The 20577-nt window shown below is 36.4% G+C and overlaps 1 protein-coding gene across 2 annotated transcripts in view; it reads right to left on the bottom strand.

Annotated features, from left to right (window-relative positions):
• The window catches only part of EGFR (epidermal growth factor receptor), a 205848-nt gene that overhangs the window by 45668 nt on the left and 139603 nt on the right, over positions 1-20577 (bottom strand). For both annotated transcript variants that reach the window (XM_026702290.2, XM_087916316.1), the window contains exons 11-14: positions 12145-12235; positions 9737-9936; positions 5863-5995; positions 3849-3948 (exon numbers count right to left, since the gene is read on the bottom strand). In XM_026702290.2, coding sequence (XP_026558075.1) covers positions 3849-3948; positions 5863-5995; positions 9737-9936; positions 12145-12235 — 524 coding nt within the window. The remainder of the gene's footprint in view (positions 1-3848; positions 3949-5862; positions 5996-9736; positions 9937-12144; positions 12236-20577) is intronic.

The raw sequence follows: 20577 nt of genomic DNA on the forward strand, positions 1-20577 counted from the left end.
TCCCCACAGTGTCTCCTTAAGTCTCATTCCCCTGGTATGCCTTTTGAAGATGGGCGGGGCATTCTCATCACCTGTAGATGCTTCATCTGCACTGATCACGCCTCCTCTCCACTCTCTGAGCCCTCAGTTCAGGAGGGAATGGTCCTGGCTTCTCGCTTGAGCTCCGTCTCTCATGTTCCTTCTGCCTCTGTTCACCCCGCCTTCAGGCCTTACTACTTCAGAAAACGCTTGCCTGGACTGATTCTGCCTTCCCCAGTTTCCTCCAAGGCAATGGAGCTGCCCCCTCAATGTCTGGCAGTTCCTGTTACAGTTCATCTTCCCCCTAGATTCAGACTCGGACGGGGGCATGACAAGAGTGCCTTGGTCTTGCTTACAGATTTTCCCATTGAATTTGAAGCATGTATCGATCCAGAAGTTTCATGATGGTTTCTATGGACATGGAGTGTTTCTGTGAAGTCACCTTTGTAGGTATGGTTTTGATGAATAGGTGATATATGGTTTGTTTAACCAAGTCAATGTCAATTGAGATGAAATGTGCAGTGACATCAAAGGAGACCATGATTTCTTCCTTGTTGATCTTTATGTACTTAATGAGTTGAAGAAATTGTTCTAGGGAGTTTATTGAGTGAGTTGAATCATTAACCAGGTGTTTGAGTTTCCTCTGCAGAGTTTTTACTAATTTGTACATCAGTGTTCTGGGTAGAGCATAACTGGGCATAAGGAGATCCCATTCTTGTTTATTTTGGGGAGTCCATAGAATTTGGGTGTGGAGGAATCTTGTGGTTGCATGTGTTTCCTCTCTAATAAGGTTAGCTATTTTTCTTTTTCCATTTTCCTTAGGGCTCTCTATTTTGTACTCTATGTATTTTGTTGGTTCACAGTGGATTATTTGGTAGGTGTCAACACCATTTAAATGGTTTTCAGCTTATAATCAGTTTTTCCATGACCACAGTCATCTGCTGGTGGAATGACGATGATTTTATCTTGTTTCAATTTCTTTAGTGCTCTTTTCTCTTTTTGGTTGAGTGTTTTGTTTTGTTGCATTGTATATTGGGGTTAATTCTTTGCCTAAGGTCTTCTTGTGTTTCTTGGTCCATGTGGTTTGTTTTTAGAATGGATCTGAGGTTGGTTAGGAATTCAATGGGATTGAATTTTTACATTTATATTTTATTAAATTATGAATTATTGTAAAATACAAAATACAAATGAGGACAATGAGGGGGAAGGGGAGAGGGGAAGAAAAGTGAAGAAAGGTAAGGAAAGAAAAAGCATTGACTTCTGATTCTCTCTGTTACAGTAGAATAAGGCATTAACAACAGATCACAACTTTTTGCTTTTCCATAATAATATGAACAAGTCATTTCTATGAAAATCTATCAAACTAATCTGTAAAACTCAAAATCAATTTTTCATTCTTTTCCATATCAAGCACGATGTATACTAAAGCCGAGGAACTTGAATCAGAAGGTTACGTTTGTCATTGATTTACTTATCATCAACTGAAAGAAAGGTTCAAAATGAATAAAAAGTGTTATAGATTTGACTTTGTAAAGAATGAATTGGAAATTTCATTATGTAGTAACAGTGAACATATTATTGCTAAAATTTATAAAATTGAAATTGAATTTGGAAATGAACATGTAAAACATTGTATAATTTAGTGGGCAAGGACTTTTGGATATAAGGTGATGCTCAAACAATGGGAAAATATGTGGACGAAGGGTCTAAAGTTTACATTAAATTATAATTTAAAATAATTTCTATAAGATGATGTATCATTGGTACTTAACACCAGATAATTTATCTAAGCCGTATAAAGATATGTAAAATGTATGTTGGAAGTGTTAAAAACAAAGAAGGGACTTTTTACCATCTATGGTGGACATGTGACAAAGCAAAAAAAATTTAGACTATGATTCATATTTTAATACAGAAAATCCTGAAATTGGAGATAAAAATGAAACCAGATTTTTCTTCTTCTTGGGTCTAATGGAAAAAGAACTGGAGAAAAAAAATGGAACTTTGTTATTATATATGTTGACAGCATCAAGACTATTGTATGCATGAAAATGAAAGGACTTTGATTCCTACTATGTAAGAATTGTTGCAGAAGTTGATGGGAGTTGGCTGAAATGGCAAAATTGACTACTTTGATTAAAGAAAAGAACATAAGTACTTTTGTTTCCACATGGAAACCACTTCTGATTTCATGAAGCCATATATGAGAATGGTCTTTCTTGTCATCTGATGGGGAGGTCTGCTGGATAGACTTTTGATTCATAGCTCTGAGTTGTTTTCATGGTTTTGGGGTGATGGTATTGAGTTTCTCCTGTAATGAACTGCATTTTTGCATTTGTGTTTTGTTAGCATTCCTGTGGATCATGCATTCTAAGGTGTTTGTCAGGTCAATTCTGATGGAGTTGAAGGAATGTGGTTTTTTTGTTCATCAATGATGTGTTGGCAGTTGTGGGCCTCAGTGATCATGAATCAAAGCATTTTGCATCTGTTTTGGAAGACTAGTTTCTATGTTTATGGGTAGTTGATCAGAGCTCCATAGTTTTTGGGGGTTGTTTGTTTGCAGAGAAATTTGTGGAAGAAGTGTAGCTGTTCGAATATTGGCAATCATCTCATAGCAAAACTCTCCCAGTGGCGGGAAAGTCTGAGCTCTGCACGCCCATGTACATTTGCAATAATGGAAAATATCTGTAGCTTGTGTGTAGGATGAGGGTGAAGGTTTATTCCTTGAGTTTTTGGGTTGGTTTTTGAATGTTTCATTACCAAGCTAGGTAACATCTTCAGCAGATGTTAACTTTTTTACCATCTCCCTTTTAATTTTCCCCTCCAATGTTACCTGAGGAAAATATCTCTACTGGGAAAAATGCCCTTCCCCAGTAGGTGACACCCTTGCCTCGTGGCAATCTGAGTTTATTCTTTTTCATTTCAGAATGCAGCCTGTGTGCAAATTCCATGCACTTTGCAGCAAGCATGATATTTGGCTGAAACCAAATGAGCAGAGACATCATTGGTTGTAAAACTCTTCAAAATATTTTTCAGCAGTTTTGTATGCATTGTCCAGAACAACTTCTCTGCTCCATTCTGCATTAAACAAATTTCCTTCTTTTTTCTGATCTCCCTGAAAAACATGTTATTTGAATTCAGCTAATAGTGACAACACTGAGACATATATGGGTGTTTTGTTTTTACTTCCCAATCAAATGTTCCACTGAGATTATACTGTGATTCCTGCATCTAATCAGTTGCAAACCTGCTTAGATTTTTGAGATCAGTTCCTGTAGGTTCTAGAACCTTTCTTAGTTGGTGATTGCTGTTCCTAATTCTCTTGAAACCTGTCTGGTTAGTTTTATGGCATTCTTATTATGTTATTCGCAGTTTGTAGCAATTGGGATTACACAAGAATTGTAATTTAATGCAATATTTTAAGACAAAGCAGCATAATTTAAATCCCAGACTTAAAGCCACTACAATTAAAATATTTTAAAACAATATTTAATATTTATAATATTTAATATTTATATGTAGTATTTTAAAAATACTATTGATAACTAATATTTGAAATTATAGCTACAAAAGATAAGTATGTTCTAAATCTGCTCTGCTTTCCCTGTTATAGTTTTGATGAAATGAATAAGGAAGCCTATACAGGCAAATAAATTATCATATAGGCTGAGAAAAACAGTTTAGGATTGGATAATTTTAGGTCCCTACAGTAAAATTATGTGCATCTTTTGAATACTAATCTTTTATTTGTGAGCACATTGATATCTGCATGGGACAACAATATAATATACACAAAAATTCTAATAAACTGTCAAAGTAAGTGCACTTACAGGTCCTGTGCAAGATAAATATGGTTCAGTTGCATTTTGCACAAGGCATTCTGAATGGCACTGAAAGCACTCCGAATTTTGTTCATATTCTCGAGGCATTCTAAAAGAAATATAAAAAGAAATGTCATATGTGTATGTGTATGTATGTATGTATGTATGTATGTGTGTGTGTGTGTATGTATATGTATGTATGTGTATATATATATATATATATATATATATATATATATATATATATATATATATATAATTTGTTTTTTTAAAGCTGAATACCATACATACATACATACATACATACATACATACATACATACATACATACATATATGTCTCATACTTTTAAAGACATTTTTACAAAAGCATTTTCTAAAATGTTTACTTAAAACACAAGAAAATTTTAAAGAAACAGCAACGTGTATAAATTAAACCAATCCTTTTACTTTTTCGGACTTCCAATATAATTTTTGCTTTCTTAAAATTCAAAACTTTTTTTATCATAAGTTATTACTTGTCTTTAGGTAAGGACAGAGCTTTGGCATGATAAATTTAACCATTACAAACTACATTAAAATATTTTGATTGTTAATTAAGTTCCTTAAAAATTATATTTGAGATTTTTTTCCTTGTGTCATGGTGGGTCAATTTAAAGTATCCTGATAAGGTTTTACCACACTGACAATCCATATCATCTTCCAATATGTCAACCAGTAAGAAAGCATATTATTCAAATTTAGACAGGCAAGAAATTTCTGACCATGTCATAATTATTAAAAAGAAAGAATATTATAAAAATATATATTTTCATTGTAGGGAAATATCAGAGATGCACTTCCAGATAAGTTTGCAATGTTAGAAATACCCATAGATATTTTTACTGTGTTCACTGTACATTGCTGAACACTTTATGGTTTCATTTAGGTAATCCTGTGAATAATGACTAATATAAATTTTTATTCAAAGAGAATTCCGATGATATGGTATAATTTACATTAAGGGTTTTGACAAACAGACAACACATAATTCAAGGAGTGAGTGAGCTCATAATACATATACATTTTATAGGATATGAATAACACAATTATGCTAAAACTACTTTGGATTCCATATATTTTTTTTTATAAATTAGGTTCATGTAGTGACTGTGGCCTAAATACACATGGAAATGAATTAACAGGTTCTATCTGTTAGAGATGAAATCTACCTCATTTTTGAAACCATTTAATGAATGATTAAAATGTGAAAACTGAAAGAGATGGCTTAAATAACTATAAACTTTATTATTCGTTACTGATTATACTGAACCTATAATTTGATGCAAAATTTGCTATTTAGGTTAGCACAATATATGTAGAAAACTTTTTTGTGTGTGAAAGCTAACACACAGATACCTTAAAGTGCCTTTAAATAAAGTCATTTTAAAAGTTTCATACTGTGTGTTCATTTGGTTTTTCCTCAATTTTTACTTAACTTTGAAAACCTATAGCAGCAGAAAAATGAAGAAAAATATTTTATATGAACCAATTATGTTAAATTTTTAGCACTGCATGCTTGACATTATAGTAATTCATTTTCAGAATCTTTATCATAGTTATTAACTTGAACTCAAAGATCTGCATAACTTGGCTAGTAGGATTTTTTTGAGGGAGAGATAACACTAACAGTAGAAGTTCCTTCTGAAATTGAAGGATGGTATTCAGAGGTCTCTGATGCTAGATCACACAAAAAAGATCTTAGATTGCATTATATTTTGAAGAATGTTCTCTTGATGACCACTGTTGCAGAAAATATAATATAAAAAGGATCACAGTCTATTACATTATGCTCCAAAACGACTTTGTTATGCAAACCTAATCATGTTTACTGAGATGAAATTTCATTTGAATTTATTGAGATGTTTTATTTAGGAAGAGTACTTAAGATTTCAAAATCTTACTAAGCATTTTCTCACATAAGCATTATTGTAGAATTGAAAAGATTTCACTTTTTTATTATATGGGATGTTTGAAACTCTTACCCTTGATAAATATTACAATGTTTTACACATTCCTGTTGGCGGATAAAATAACGGCAAGAAAAGCACTGGAAGGGTCCTGGGCCCCAGCAGCCTATATTTGAGCAGAGTGGATGGCAAACTTGTCCTGTGGCAGCTAAAAGACAGAACCAAGTGTTTATCATTATACCAGAAAAGAGAAATGTGCATGGCATAGTTTAAATTTATTTAAGCAATTACAATTTCTGAACTGTTAAAATCCAAGCAGTTGCCAAAATCCAGAAAAATCACCCATCCAGGAAACAATTATAATAGCATTAGCATAGCAATAGCATCTAGGTTTGTATATCACCCCATAGTGCTTTACAGCACTCTCTGGATAGTTTACAATGTCAGTATTATTTGAACATTCCCTCTAAAAATCTGGATCCTCATTTTACCAATCTCAGAAGGGTGGAAGGTGCCTGTCCCAGCAGTGGGATCCTACCTGTTCCACTACCGGTTCAGTGATCACGTGTGCGTGCACGCGCACCTAACACATGTGCACCTAACACATGTGTGCAGCTTTCCTCACATCAGATGAGGCCTGCAGCACCAATCAGCTGAGAGGATAAAGAAGAGAAAAGCGCAGGGGTGGATGGGAGGGCTGATCCTGCACTTTTCTCTTCTTTCTCCTCTCAGCTGATTGTCTGAGGCTTTTTTTCTTCCTCTCAGCTGATCTTCGGAGGCTTTTTTTTTTTTTTACAACTCGTCTGTCCTCTTAAAACTCAGTCAGTTCCCAGTACAATTACAATAAGACTACTGACCAATCATCCTTGCATCATAGCTTCATTCTGTGAGCCACATGTAGAAACTTAATTATGAGTTCATAAATGCTTAACTTTAAAAATATTGCTTTTGGAGCAGTGCTATAAAGGCAGGGTTTTTAGTAATGGATTCAAGGCTGACTCAGCCTTCCATCCTCCTGAGGTTGGTAAAAATGAAGACATATAAAATGAGGGGAAAAATGCTGATTGTAAATATTCAGAGAGTACTGTAAAGTACTATGGAATAGTATATAACTCTATGTGCTATTGCAATTGCTATTGCTTTTTAGTCTCTACTTCCCTGCCATAGTTAGGTAATTAATCAGTTAAAACTAATGAACTTGGTATTTATCAGAAAGTGAAACTAAACATGGGTTAGCAAACCTAATGTAAATAGCTGCTTTGTGAAACTAGAGAAAAGGTAAAGAGAAAATGCTATTTCTTTCATGTTCTGAGATTTCATAGTAATTTTTATTCATACATTTCAGGTTCAAAACCCATCTTGCTTTGCATCAATACCTGGGTTAATACATAGCAATAGCACTGACAAAGGTGGGATTCAAAAATCCCAGCAACTGGTTCGCTGCCCGGTTGCTGGGTGGGTGTGGCCATGGTGAGTGTTGCCTACTGGAACTTCCTGTTTCTGGTGGGCCTCCAGAGCCTGAGGAAGGCTGTTTTCACCCTCCCAAGGGTCTGGAGACCTCCCTTGGGCCTCTGGGGAGGTGAAAACATCCTCCCCCAGGCTCTGGAGGCCCACTGGAAGCCGGAAACAGGCCAGTTTCATGACTTCTGATTTTTCTGGGAGGACCATTTTTTGCCCTCTCAAGGGTCCAGAGGCATCCCCTGGGCCTCTGGAAGGGTGAAAACAACCTCTCCTGGGCTCTGGAGGCCCTCCAAAGCTGGAAACAGGCCTGTTTCCAGACTTCCGGAAGGCCCATTTTGCCCCCTCCCAAAGCCTCTGCACAGACCCTGCACTTACCTCCATCGAAAATGGGCTATGTGGAGACTCATGGGAGGGGAGGGGCAGAGTGGGCAGGGCCAGCCAGTTGGTTGTAATATTGGTTCGGCGAACCAGATGTAACTTTAACATCTGGTTCACCTGAATCAGTCCAAACTGATAGAACCCCACCCCTGCACTTAGACTTACATACCTTACTCTGGTGCTTTTGAGTACTCTCTGGGTGGTTTACAATGTCAGCATATTGCCCTCAACAATCTGGCTCCTCATTTTACTGAACTTGAAAAAATGGAACCTTGAGCTCCATCAGGATCACAGTTCAGGCTATGGGTAGTTTGCCAGCAATATTGCACTTTGACTATGTACCATGAAGGCTCCTTGGGGTAATGCTGTTATCCTACTGTATATGACATCTGTAAACATTTTGAACTAAATGGTTTTGGAATTCATGCAAGAAACTTATATTGCTTTTCAAAGTCTCAGACATCCTCATTTTTAAAAAAATCTAGTCTTATCAAAAAATTTGATTGCATGTATTGTAGACCAGGGCTCACCAACCTTTTGGACCTTAGGGACCACCAAACTCATAATTTTAAATCCCAGGGACTGCTAACTGGTTCTGTGGGTGTGGCTTAATTTGTGGGTGTGGCTTAGTGGTCTTGTGACTGGCCTGTATGTAAATATTATAAATATTTATATAAATATTGAATTTTTTATTTAAAAGAACAACAACTTTTACCCAAAATAAGGGAAAACAGGATTGAGTTGCTCACAGAAACACAGATTCATTCAGAGATCTATCTATCTGTCATCGGCTAGCTCAGTCTGTCACATAAAATTTGCTTGCAAGCAAACTCATAAAATTTACTAGCAAGCAAAAATAACTCACAAAAGTAACTCACAATACACAATAAAAAATTCAATATATTGAATTTTTTATATAAAAAAGAGCAATTTTTACCCAAAAGCAGGCAAAGCAGGCAGGCAGATATAGCTGCTCACAGAATCATCCAGTGATCTATCTATCTGCCATCGGCTAGCTCAGTCTGTCACATAAAATTTGCTTACCGTGAGTCTGCACTGAATAATAGAACCTTCAGTCATAAGGGAGGTTTGGCTGTGCTTAAAAGCAGAGCCGAAGATCTAAAGACTAGCTAGAAAGCAAGAAATCCAACAATTTCCTGCTTCCTAGCTAATCTAAATCTCCCAGCACAGCAGAACAGCTGATGGTTGGAAAAATAGCAATTTAGAAGGCAAGTTTGCCAGGTAAGGAGTGAGTAGGTGGGGAGAGTTCCCACGGGCCATGTAGGCGGCACAGCTTTGAGTTTCTGTGGAGCCTGGATTAATTGCTCGGGGATGTATGTGCTCTGGGGATGTGCTCTGCGGCCCACCAATTTTTTTTGCAGCCCACCAGTGGGCCACGGCCTACTGGTTGGCAACTGCTGTTGTAGACCACATATTCATCATCATCAACATTTTAGCCATTGTCTATCCACTGCAGGATGAAGGCCTCTTCTGCATGTTTCCAACACTTTTGAACTTTCCTTTGCCAGTTGGGTCCACAATATTTGCTGATGTCATCTCTCCATTTTGATTTAGGTCTCTTTTGTGGATGTTTTTCAAGTGGAACCCATTCTAAGACCTGCTATCAGTTCTTCTTGCTAAGTGACCAGCCATTCCCATTTCAATTCTTTTATTTTTTTGATGGCAACATATATTTTTGATTATTCTCTAATCCATGTACAGGTTTCTAACTAATATATGAAAAAGCAATAGCAACAATTTGGGAGCTAGAATACAAGCCCACATTTATACCATTTACACTTATACATAGCTAATTGCTCACAGGATAAGTACTTTCCCAGTTTTACCAGCATGTCTGTAGATTCATATAAGAAACCTCTGTCATAACATTAGCAAAATGATATGAAAATGCTGGCAGACCTAGATTCTGCACATGTGCATGCATGCACTAAAAGCCAGCAGAGGCCTTGAGGGAAGAATGTTTGCACAGCTCAACGGTATAGATAAATGCATACACTAATATGATGAACCATGTGATCTAATTAATTTTAAGAATATAAACTAATTTTCAGAAATATATGCCATTCATACATGAACCATATACACTTACCACATTCACTTTCATTTCCATTTTTGCTTATTTTTATTTTCTGTTTTGGTGTTACAAAAAGTTTCTTCCAATCCAATGTATTGCCATAGCAAAGGTGGCTGTTTCTCAAAATGGCTACATCTCCATCACTTATTTCTTTGAGAGACCGTAGTCCCAAAGATCTGATATTCAGGTTGATTACTGCAAGAGCATATTGACCTCTAAGGCAGAAAGATTAAGAAAACATATCAAACAATTTATTCATTAGGTTCAGAATGATACTTAACTCTGTAAGTGGGCAGTGTACAAGTCTAATGACAATATTTGGTCTGTTTCAACAGAGCTTTGTAAGTTAAAACAGACAGGAAGCAGCAGGTGAAGCTAGGCAGAATCAATTACAATTAGCAGAGCCCCTCCCCAAGGCTGTGTGCTTTCTCTACTTCTCTTCTCCCTCTATACCAAAGACTGCATCTTGAACGATCCATCAGTTAAAAAACTGAAATTTGCAGATGACACAACAGTGATTAGTCTCATCTGAGACAAATCTGCATACAGATAGGAGGTTGTACAACTTGCCTCGTGGTGTAACCAGAACAATCTGAAACTGAACATACTCAAAACCAAAAAAATGGTGGTAGACTTTAGGAGAAACTCTCCCATACTACCACTTCTTACAATACTAGACAACACAGTATCAACAGTAGAGACCTTCAAATTTCTAGGTTCTATCATATCACAAGACCTAAAATGGACACCTAACATCAAAAACGTCATCAAAAGAAAAAGCACAACAAAGAATGTTCTTTCTGTGCCAACTCAGAGAGCTCAAACTGCCCATGGAGCTGCTGATACAATTCTACAGAGGAATTATTGAGTCTGTCATCTTCACCTCTATAACTGTGATTTGGTTCTGCAACCCAACAAGACACACAGACTTCAGAGGATAGTTAAGACTGCAGAAAAAACAATTACTACCAACCTGCTTTCCATTGAGGACCTGTATACTGCATGAGTCAAAAAGAGGGCTGTGAAAATATTTACAAACCCCTCACATCCCGGACATAAACTGTTTCAACTCCTATCCTCATAACAATGCTATAGAGCACTGCACACCAGAACCACTAGACACAAGAACAATTTTTTTCCCGAACGCCATCACTCTGCTAAACAAATAATTCCCTCAACACTGTCCAACTATTTACAAAGTCTGCACTACTATTACTAATAATCTTCTCATCACTCCTTATCACCCATTCCCACCCACTTATGACTGTATGACTGTAATGTTGCTTGCATCCTAACAATTTATATTGACTGTTTCCTAGTATGATTTGATTGCTTATTGTACCTATGACTATTATTAAGTGTTGTATCTTATGTATCTTTTCTTTTATGTACGCTGAAAGCATTTGCACCAAGATAAATTCTTTGTTTGTCCAATCATACTTGGCCAATAAAGAACTCTATTCTATTCTATTCTATTCTATTCTATTCTATTCTATTCTATTCTATTCTATTCTATTCTATTCTATTCCATTCCATTCCACTCCATTCTATTCTAAAAGTAATAGTAAAAGCTGAGGTAAGAATTGGCAAAGAACTTGGATCTCCTGGTACTTTTAGACTTCAAAGCCATTCCTTCTTGTTTCCCAGTCTGTAATGACAATCCAGAAATCAATCTTACATTATATACTTTCAAGTCTGATCAGAAAGCAGTTTATTTCACTGGTGTTCTCCAACTTTCACATAAAACTACAGATAGAGCAAAAATAACTAGCCACATAGTAAAAATTTCTGGAATCCTGTCTACTATGAGTTAGGAAAAACAACCCAAATTTTTCAGTTCACCTATTTATTTAAAATGTACTTAAGTGAAAATATTTCTGAAGGTATTTTCACTCAGTAAAACAGAATTAGCATACAGAACCCAATATAGATTATTTTGTTTGGAAATTGCTTTAACATTCTATTCCCAGAATGATCATAATGTGTATCAACTCCTCCCACACCTTGCAATTAATTTAAGCAATTTCAAATGCAGGTTTCAGCCCCGAAAAAAGGAAGAACGTTTTAAAAGTTTGTGTGTGTACCATATTGTAGGCAACATTTTTCTCACTATCTCCTTTTAAGAATAAACAACTTAAACTTAGGAGAAAAATAAAATGGGATCCTTGAGTCCTGTGGATTATTGAATCTGAGAGACACTTTTCTAAACAGTAACTTTGATAAATCAGAAGAAAGAATAAATTAAACATTTCAAACCATCTTAGAAAAAAGAAGAAATAGTGGCAGTAGTGCTGATGCATTCTACTTTACTTTCAATTCAACTGCAAACTAGCAACTGATTTATGGAAGAATAATGATCTGGTCTTTTAAAAAAATCACAACTCTACATGAGTACAAGTTTCTTGGCATGCTGTTGTACTTACAATTGTTTTGTTCTACCTCGTATTACTTCCAGATTTTCAAAGCTACTCAAATCAGTGACATTTTCAGGCCAAACCTGGATCAATAGAAACCCTAAAACAAACAAACAACATTTACAAAGTATTTCTGACAAAGAAGAATGTCTTTTCTCTTCAATTTTTATGTGAATATCAAAATGAATCATGACATTTCAGGAAGCTTCAGCAGAGAGTTATTTTAAACCTTACTTTGTAAACAGTTTACATGCAGGCAACCAAGTCAGTTAAATAGTGTGAAGACTGGGCTGTGGACTTAGCTGACCGAGCCACTACAGAAAAGCCAGTTCTCCTTAGCAACTCACCATGGAAATTTGATCATTTTGTAGAATATACTGATCCTTATTTTTTTTACTAGATAAGTCCTTTTCAGAAATGTATAAAATGGATGATTATAAGAGCCTAATATTTTGGAAAGAATCTTAAATGGACAAAGGACAAATGTTTCCTTTATTTCTTCAATTTTTCCTAAGCTATCAAGAAACATGTATATTTCTTGTCCATCAGTCTATGAGGAACAAGTTAAAAGACTATTGCCCCCAAAAACTTGGCTATAGAAGTATACTATCCAGACCCTGAAATGGATGAAATGAAATGAAATGAAATGGATGAAATGAAATGGATGAAACTATAAACAGATGTTTCAAATGCACATTTTAAATACAAAAAACACCGAAATACAGAAATGTTAATGTATCTCAGTACAGTATTAACTAAGTGATTTGCACAGTTGAGTAGAATGGTTAAATTTAGAAAGTTTAACCAAATTTCTCACCATGAACATACATGAATGTTTGACTAATGCAATTGTACTATTCCAGAGAGCTAGTCTTTAGAACTTCGGCTCTGCTTTTAAGCACAGCCGAACCTCCCTTAGGATTGAATGTTCTATTCAGTGCAGACTCACGACAAGCAAATTTTATGTGACAGACTGAGCTAGCCAATGGCAGACAGATAGATCTCTGAATGAATCTGTGCTTCTGTGATCAACTCAATTCTGCTTTGCCTCATTTTGGGTAAAAATTGCTCTTTTAAAAAATAAAAAATTCAATATTTATATAAATATTTATAATATTTACATACAAGCCATTGCCAGCCAGTCACATGACCACCAAGCCACACCCACAAATTAAGCCACACCCACAGAACCGGTTAGCGGTCCCTGGGATCTAAAATTATGAGTTTGGTGGTCCCTGAGGTCCAAAAGGTTGGTGACCCCTGATCCATAGTACAGATTATTTGTGTCTTCTCCATATGATTCTGTCTGACTAGTGTGATCAGCTATAGTGGGTCCTGTTAATTAACACCTGTTGATTAAGCAGTGTCTTCATAGGACTGAGGAAGTGTGCCTTCTCAGATGACTTTTTGCCTGTGGAATGATTTATTATACTGCACCTGAAAATTCATGCTTCTCCCATCCTTTTACCTTTCCAAAAATGGTTAAAGGTCTGACCTAAAACTAGGATGGGGATTGTACTCCTTGGGGTTTTTTGTTCTGTTTTCTTTTTTTTTTTTTAGAAAAAAACTTTATTAATTTTACTTTTAAAAAAACAACAACACAGCTACAAATTATATACAACAAAAAGACAAACAGGTCTTGGCATAGGCCAAGAGGGAAAGAGAGGAAGGCTTGAGAGAGGAAAGAGGGAAAGGTAAGGGAAGGGGGGGAAAGAGTAGGGAAAACAATTATAATAAAACCATATTTTTGTGACTGTCTGTAAGGTCCTTTCTTCTTCAAAACTATCGTCGGCGGTGCTTTTCTTTATCTCTGCTTCGGAGGCCTCGGCCTTAATTTTCTTAGAGGTGATCTATCTTTGGTTTAGCCAAATATACAAAGGATTCCAATTGCTATAATAGGTTGAGGATTCTTTATTTTTTAATGCTTGGGTTAGTTTGTCCATTTCGGCGCATTGTAAAATTTTCTGAATAACCATAAGTTCAGTGGGGATAGAGGGTAGTTTCCAGCACTGGGCAAATGCCAGTCTGGCTGCGGTTAAGATATGGATTGTAATATACTTCGATTTTTTGGATATTTGTTTATCAAAAATTCCTAGAAGGAAGGTGTTAGTATTTGGGGATAAACCCCCAAGCAGAGTATGCAGCAGCAGTCAAGCCAGGCAGGCAAATGAGAGAGAGAGTGGGCCCAAGAGTATACACACACTGGAGACAAAAACACTGTTTGTGGTTTTAAAATAGTTATTTAATTCACACAGAGATTAAGAAGTGTCATTCAGTCCATATGTTATTATCCAGTATATCCATCCAGTTACAAAGTCCATTAACAGTAAATACAATGTCTTTATCTGCTTGTAAATCTTCTCCTCCTGATACCTTTCTCTCAAAGACAACGCTGAATCCTCAGCTCACTAAGCAAACAGTCCTTGTGTTCAGTTGAAATGGTATCTGGCACAGTAGCCTCCAAAAGTAAGCAGATAGACGTTCCAGAACAGCAGGCAGCAGACCAGGAACAGAACCAGGTGCATCCAGAAGCCGGGTCTATTACGTTTCCCTTCCTACCTATATTACTGCCTGCAACCGCACCCACAATGACATTGCAGTTTCTTGTGCTTAAAGCTACAAAACACTTAATCCTAGGTTTACATATTTATTCAACCCAAACCTGGTTGGTGTATCCATATACCCAACATTCTCCCCTTTTGGGTGACATAAATATGTAATGCCTTTACATTCTAAACCCATATTTTTCACAACTCTCTAGATGCTTAATGGCACCTTGGGCTTTAGTAAAATGATCAGCTACATTGTCCTCCGACATGCAGTACTCCAGCTGAATCAATTTACTCTGTACAGATTGTCTTACATTAAGATACCTCAAATCTGTATGTTTACTTCTCGTTTTAACTGCAATATTAGTGGCCATTTGAATTGCTGCCTGATTATCTTCATGTACAACTATGGGGTAAGTTACAGTTATACCCATATCCTTCAACATTTGTTTGTACATAATCAACTCAGTACACAATAAAGATAAACAGGAGAATTCTGCCTCCATAGTAGACAAACTTATATGCTGTTGCCTTATAGACTTCCAGCCAATTAATGTCTTACCCAGCATTATGGCTGTTCCTGAAGTCGACTTTCTAGTATCTCTTTCTGCTGCAAAACTAGCATCTGCATAAGCACTCAATATGAGATCACCTTTTGGTTCTAAATACAGTGCATGGTGTAATGTTCCTTTAAGATATCTTAGGATTCTTCTCAATGCTATCCAGTGACATTGAAGCGGATCATTATTGTGTCGTGCCAGCTGATTAATACTAAAAGCAATATCTGGCCTTGACCAATTGCTAATATATGATAAGCTACCAATCAAAGATTGATATAATGCCTTATCACATTTGGGACTTTGTGTATCCATTTTGCAAATATCCTGACTCATTGGAGTCTTTGCAGGCTTACAAAGTTCCATCTTATAATCTATTAGCAATTTAGATATCTTATCTTCCTGAGATATCTTAAAACCTTTCTGTGTTCTCAATATATTCAATCCTAGATATCTCTTTATCTCCCCTAATTGCTTGATTTTTATTTTCTTGGCTAATGATGTTATTATTTCATTTGCTTCATCATTAGTTTTAGTTATCAGAGCAATATCATCAGTAAACAACAATAATAATGATATTTTCCCATTCTTTTCTCTCTTAAATAGACATGGGTCAGCTAAACCAGCTTTAAACCCTATATTGTTCAGTTCCTTTACAATATACTGGTTCCATTCATAGCCCGATTGTTTAAGACCATAGAGGCTCTTCTTTAATAACCAACAATCATTATCATTGTCTCCTTTAACTCCATTAGGCCTTTTCATATAAACAGTATGTCTTAGTGGAGCATGCAAGTAAGCAGTTTCCACATCTAAATGGTTAACTATATATTGCTTGCTTGCTGCCCACACTAATGCTGCCCTTAAAGTTGCTGCTTTCAGACTAGGTGCAAATACTTCATCATAGTCTTTTGCACTTTGTCTAAAGCCTTGGGCTACTAACCTTGCCTTATGGATTGTGTTTCCATCCTTATCAGTCTTTATTTTAAAAATCCATCTGCAGCCAATGGGTTTTTCATTACTAGGTAATCTCACGTTTTCATACACTTTCATATCCTTCAAGGATTGTAATTCCTTATTGATAGCTGCATACCAATTTTCTTTCTCTTTAGAAGGATATCTTTTAATCTCATCCACAGTATTTGGGATTCTATTTTCCTGGCACACTGTATTAGCCTGGTATCTATCAGGCGGTCTAGAAATACGTGTAGTCCTTCTGGGTATTACTGGGCTTGGTTGAGTTACTACCTGTTCCTCATCCTCAGCTATTTCTTCCTCTAGGGGCTGTACTTCTTCCTGTACTTCTTCCTTTACATTATTTTTAAAGTTACAGGGATACTTAATGGGATTTCTGTATGATTCAATAATCACCTCGTTATTGTTATCCTGTTCTAACTTATCCCATCCTACGTGCTCTAGAAATTGGGCATTGGCACTACATAACACCTTAGATGTGCCTTTCTCCCAAAATCTATATGCCCTATGGTTAGCTTGGTAACCAACGAAGAATAATTGTTTAGCTCTATGTTGCCCTTTACGCCTGAGTTGTGTAGGGATATGCACCCATGCTGGTGCACCAAATGTGTGCAGGTAACTCAAATCAGGCTTCCTGCCATGCCACATGGTGAATGGTATTTCACCAGTGGTTGAGTTAACCACATTATTTAATAAATGATTAGCACACATTGTGGCCTCCCGCCACATAGAATCAGGTAACCCAGAATCAGTTAACATGGTACGGGTCATTGCCTGCAGAGTTTGGCCTCGCCTTTCAACATATGCATTGTGCTGTGGTCTGTATGGTGCAGATGTCTTATGAGCTATTCCAGCTGCCTTTAACCTATTCTGGAATTTGCTATTAACAAATTCCGTGCCGTTATCTGTCACCAGGGTTATAATTTGCCGTTTGGTTTTTCTTTCAGCAAACTTTAACCAATTGAAGAAATGTTGATATGTTTCAGTTTTGCTTTTCATTAGGTAGCAAAACCCATATCTTGAGTAATGGTCCATAATGCTCAGTATATATCGAGCACCTCCATACTGGGTTTCTTTGGACCTATAATGTCTGCAAATACTACTTCTAAAGGTTCTGTAGTTTTGAAACCATTTAGCCTATTTGCAGGCAATATTTTACTCTTATCTTCACAACAGACATTACAACGCAAATACTTATCACAGGGTTTTAACCTTATTCCTTCAGATAACTCTACTGTACGTTTTAGCATTTTAAAATTCACATGCCCCAAACGCCTATGCAATAAATGGATACATTCATCATGAGGCTTGATATTATTAAATACAGTCTGTGCCTCCCCTTTCTTACTATCATGTAAGACATATAATGCTCCATTTAAAGCTGCAGTTACCCTTTTGCCGTCTCTTTCCAGTATGCACTTATTATTCTTAAATGTAACTACATATCCTAGTTTATCTAATACTCTTACAGAAAGTAAGTTCATCTTTAACTGTGGTACATATAACATTTTTATATTCTGGTTTTAAACATGGACAATAAGCAATACCTTCACCCTTGGCCTTGAGGTGCCAACCATTGGCGAGTGATATACGTTGAGAACTTGTAGACATTTTTATAAACTTTGTCTTATCTCTCGTGATGCAGTGGGATGCACCACTGTCCACCACCCATAAATCATTCTTCATATCACAATTGCCAAGCATGGCCAGTTCAAAGGATTTCTTTGGCTTCTTTACATTCTGGCTTTTTTCTTTTCTGCAGAATCTTGCCAAATGTCCTCTGCCTCCACAATTAAAACACTTTTTAATTGTGTATGCCGTCGAAGATAAATTCTCTTCTTCCGGGTGCTTTACTTTACACAGCTGGTTTCTTTCCAGCCTTGCAGATAATTTCTCTTCTTTATTAGGCTTATCTTCTCTCAGCTGGTCACGTTCAAACCTTCTTCTGGCTTCTTCTAATAGCCTGCCAGTAATCTCAGTTACTGATAAACTGTCTTTTGGCAACACCTCTAATGCAGTCACAAAATCATCATAGCTTCGATCCAAAGAAGACAGTATGATGTATACTTGTTGCAACTCATTAAATATAAGCTCTTTTTCTTGTAATTCTTGAAAAATGCTTTTCATACAGTTTAAATGAGTTAACATGTCTCCATTTATCTCAAGATGTGTTCTAAACAGCTTCCGTGTAAGATTGATATGAGCTCCTACACTGTCTCGAACATAAATCCTTTTGAGATTATCCCAGCAGTCTGCAGCATTTTCCACTCCACGGATATGAATGAGTTGCTGGTCAGACAGAGTGAGACCTATGATGCACAAAGCCTGTTCATTCTTTCGTTCATAGTCCTGTATCAGTTTATAATCCTCTTCATCATTAGGATTTAAGTTGGATACATCTGGTGGGTTTGTTATTATGTCCCACAAACCTTCTCTTCGTAGAAGTAAACTACATTTCATTGACCATGAAACATAGTTTGTTTCATCTAGTCTGGATATCATGGACAGATGTGGCAAATTTACTTGTGCCATTGCTCTTGTGAAAAATAACTATTTAACAAACAGTTTGTATTTACAGTAATGTGCAACTCCCACCAGCTCTCACTGCTATATCCTGGTTAGTTAGACTGTGCACACTGCTGGGCCCATAACCAATGTTAGTGTTTGGGGATAAACCCCCAAGCAGAGTATGCAGCAGCAGTCAAGCCAGGCAGGCAAATGAGAGAGAGAGTGGGCCCAAGAGTATACACACACTGGAGACAAAAACACTGTTTGTGGTTTTAAAATAGTTATTTAATTCACACAGAGATTAAGAAGTGTCATTCAGTCCATATGTTATTATCCAGTATATCCATCCAGTTACAAAGTCCATTAACAGTAAATACAATGTCTTTATCTACTTGTAAATCTTCTCCTCCTGATACCTTTCTCTCAAAGACAACGCTGAATCCTCAGCTCACTAGGCAAACAGTCCTTGTGTTCAGTTGAAATGGTATCTGGCAGAAGGACTCTGGTTTGTACTCAATTTGTTCCTTGGTTATTTCCTCTAGCCAGTGCCTAATTTTTTGCCAGTACTTCTGGGTTTCCTTGCATGACCGCCACATGTGGAAGAAGGTACCTTCTATGTTTTGACATTTCCAACATTTGGGGCTCGTGTTGGGGTGCATCTTCGCCAATCTCGAAGGGGGCAGGTGCCATCTATAAAACATTTTATATAAGTTTTCTTTATAAGCTGCTGATTTCGTGATCTTAATGTTCCTGTTCCAGATCTTTTCCCATTCTGCTAGGGTAATGCTCCGACCCACGTTTCTGCTCCATGCAATCATATTTCCTTTGACAATTTCTTGTTCTAGTTCTGTTTCTAAGAAATGTTTGTAAAATTTAGATATATTTTTTTTACTCGGTCCTAATAGAATTTTGTCTAGAGTCTGTAATTTATTGTAGATTCCAAATTCCTTGATGTCTTGTTTGTATCTACTATGAATTTGAAGATACACCCATTGATCAATTATAAATCCTCGCTCTTGTAATTCTTGTCGTGTTTTCAGCTTTCCTTGTGGGTCTAATAAATTTTCGTACTTAATCATTTTGGTTATGTCCAAATTATTAGGGTGTACTATCGCTTCCATTGGAGATAGCCAAATCGGTATTTTTTAGATAAAGTTTTTACGTACTTTTTTCCAATTAGTTAATAAAGAGTCCCTGATAAGATGCCTATGGAAATATGATTGCCTGGGTTTCCCAGTTTCCCACAGAAAGGCATGCCATCCTTTCTGCATATCGTGGCCTTCTAATACTAGTGTTCTTTTGTTGGTTAGATTCACCCAATCCTTTATCCATAGTAGGGTGGCTGCCGTATGATATATTTCCCAGTTTGGCAGGGCTAACCCTCCTCTGCTTTTCGAATCTTGTAGGGCTTTTACGTTAATCCTAGCTTTTTTCCCCTGCCAAATAAATTTCAACGTTATCTTGTTTAGTTCCATAAAAAATTTTTTATTTAATTTGATTGGAATTGTCTGGAATAAATATAGAAATTTGGCAGAATATTCATCTTAATCAAAGCAATCCTGCCCAATAAGGAAAATTGTAAATTACTCCAGGAATCTAAGTCTTTCTTAGATTGTTGGAGAAGTTTGTCATAGTTGTCTTCTTTTAACGATTTGCTTTGTGGAGTTAGCCAAATTCCTAAGTATTTAATTTTTTTTGTCACCTGTATTCCCATTGTTGTCTCTAGCTCTTTATTCTGGTCTCCTGTTAAATTTTTAGTCATTAATTTCGTTTTCCCCCTGTTTATTTTAAATCCTGCGACTTCTCCAAATCGTTCTAGTTCTTCTAATAAGTTGTGTCCTTTTTCTATGGGC

The sequence above is a fragment of the Pseudonaja textilis genome, chromosome Z (assembly GCF_049901715.1).
Source record: "Pseudonaja textilis isolate UNSWEBS1 chromosome Z, rPseTex1.2, whole genome shotgun sequence".
Taxonomy (NCBI): Eukaryota; Metazoa; Chordata; class Lepidosauria; order Squamata; family Elapidae; genus Pseudonaja; species Pseudonaja textilis.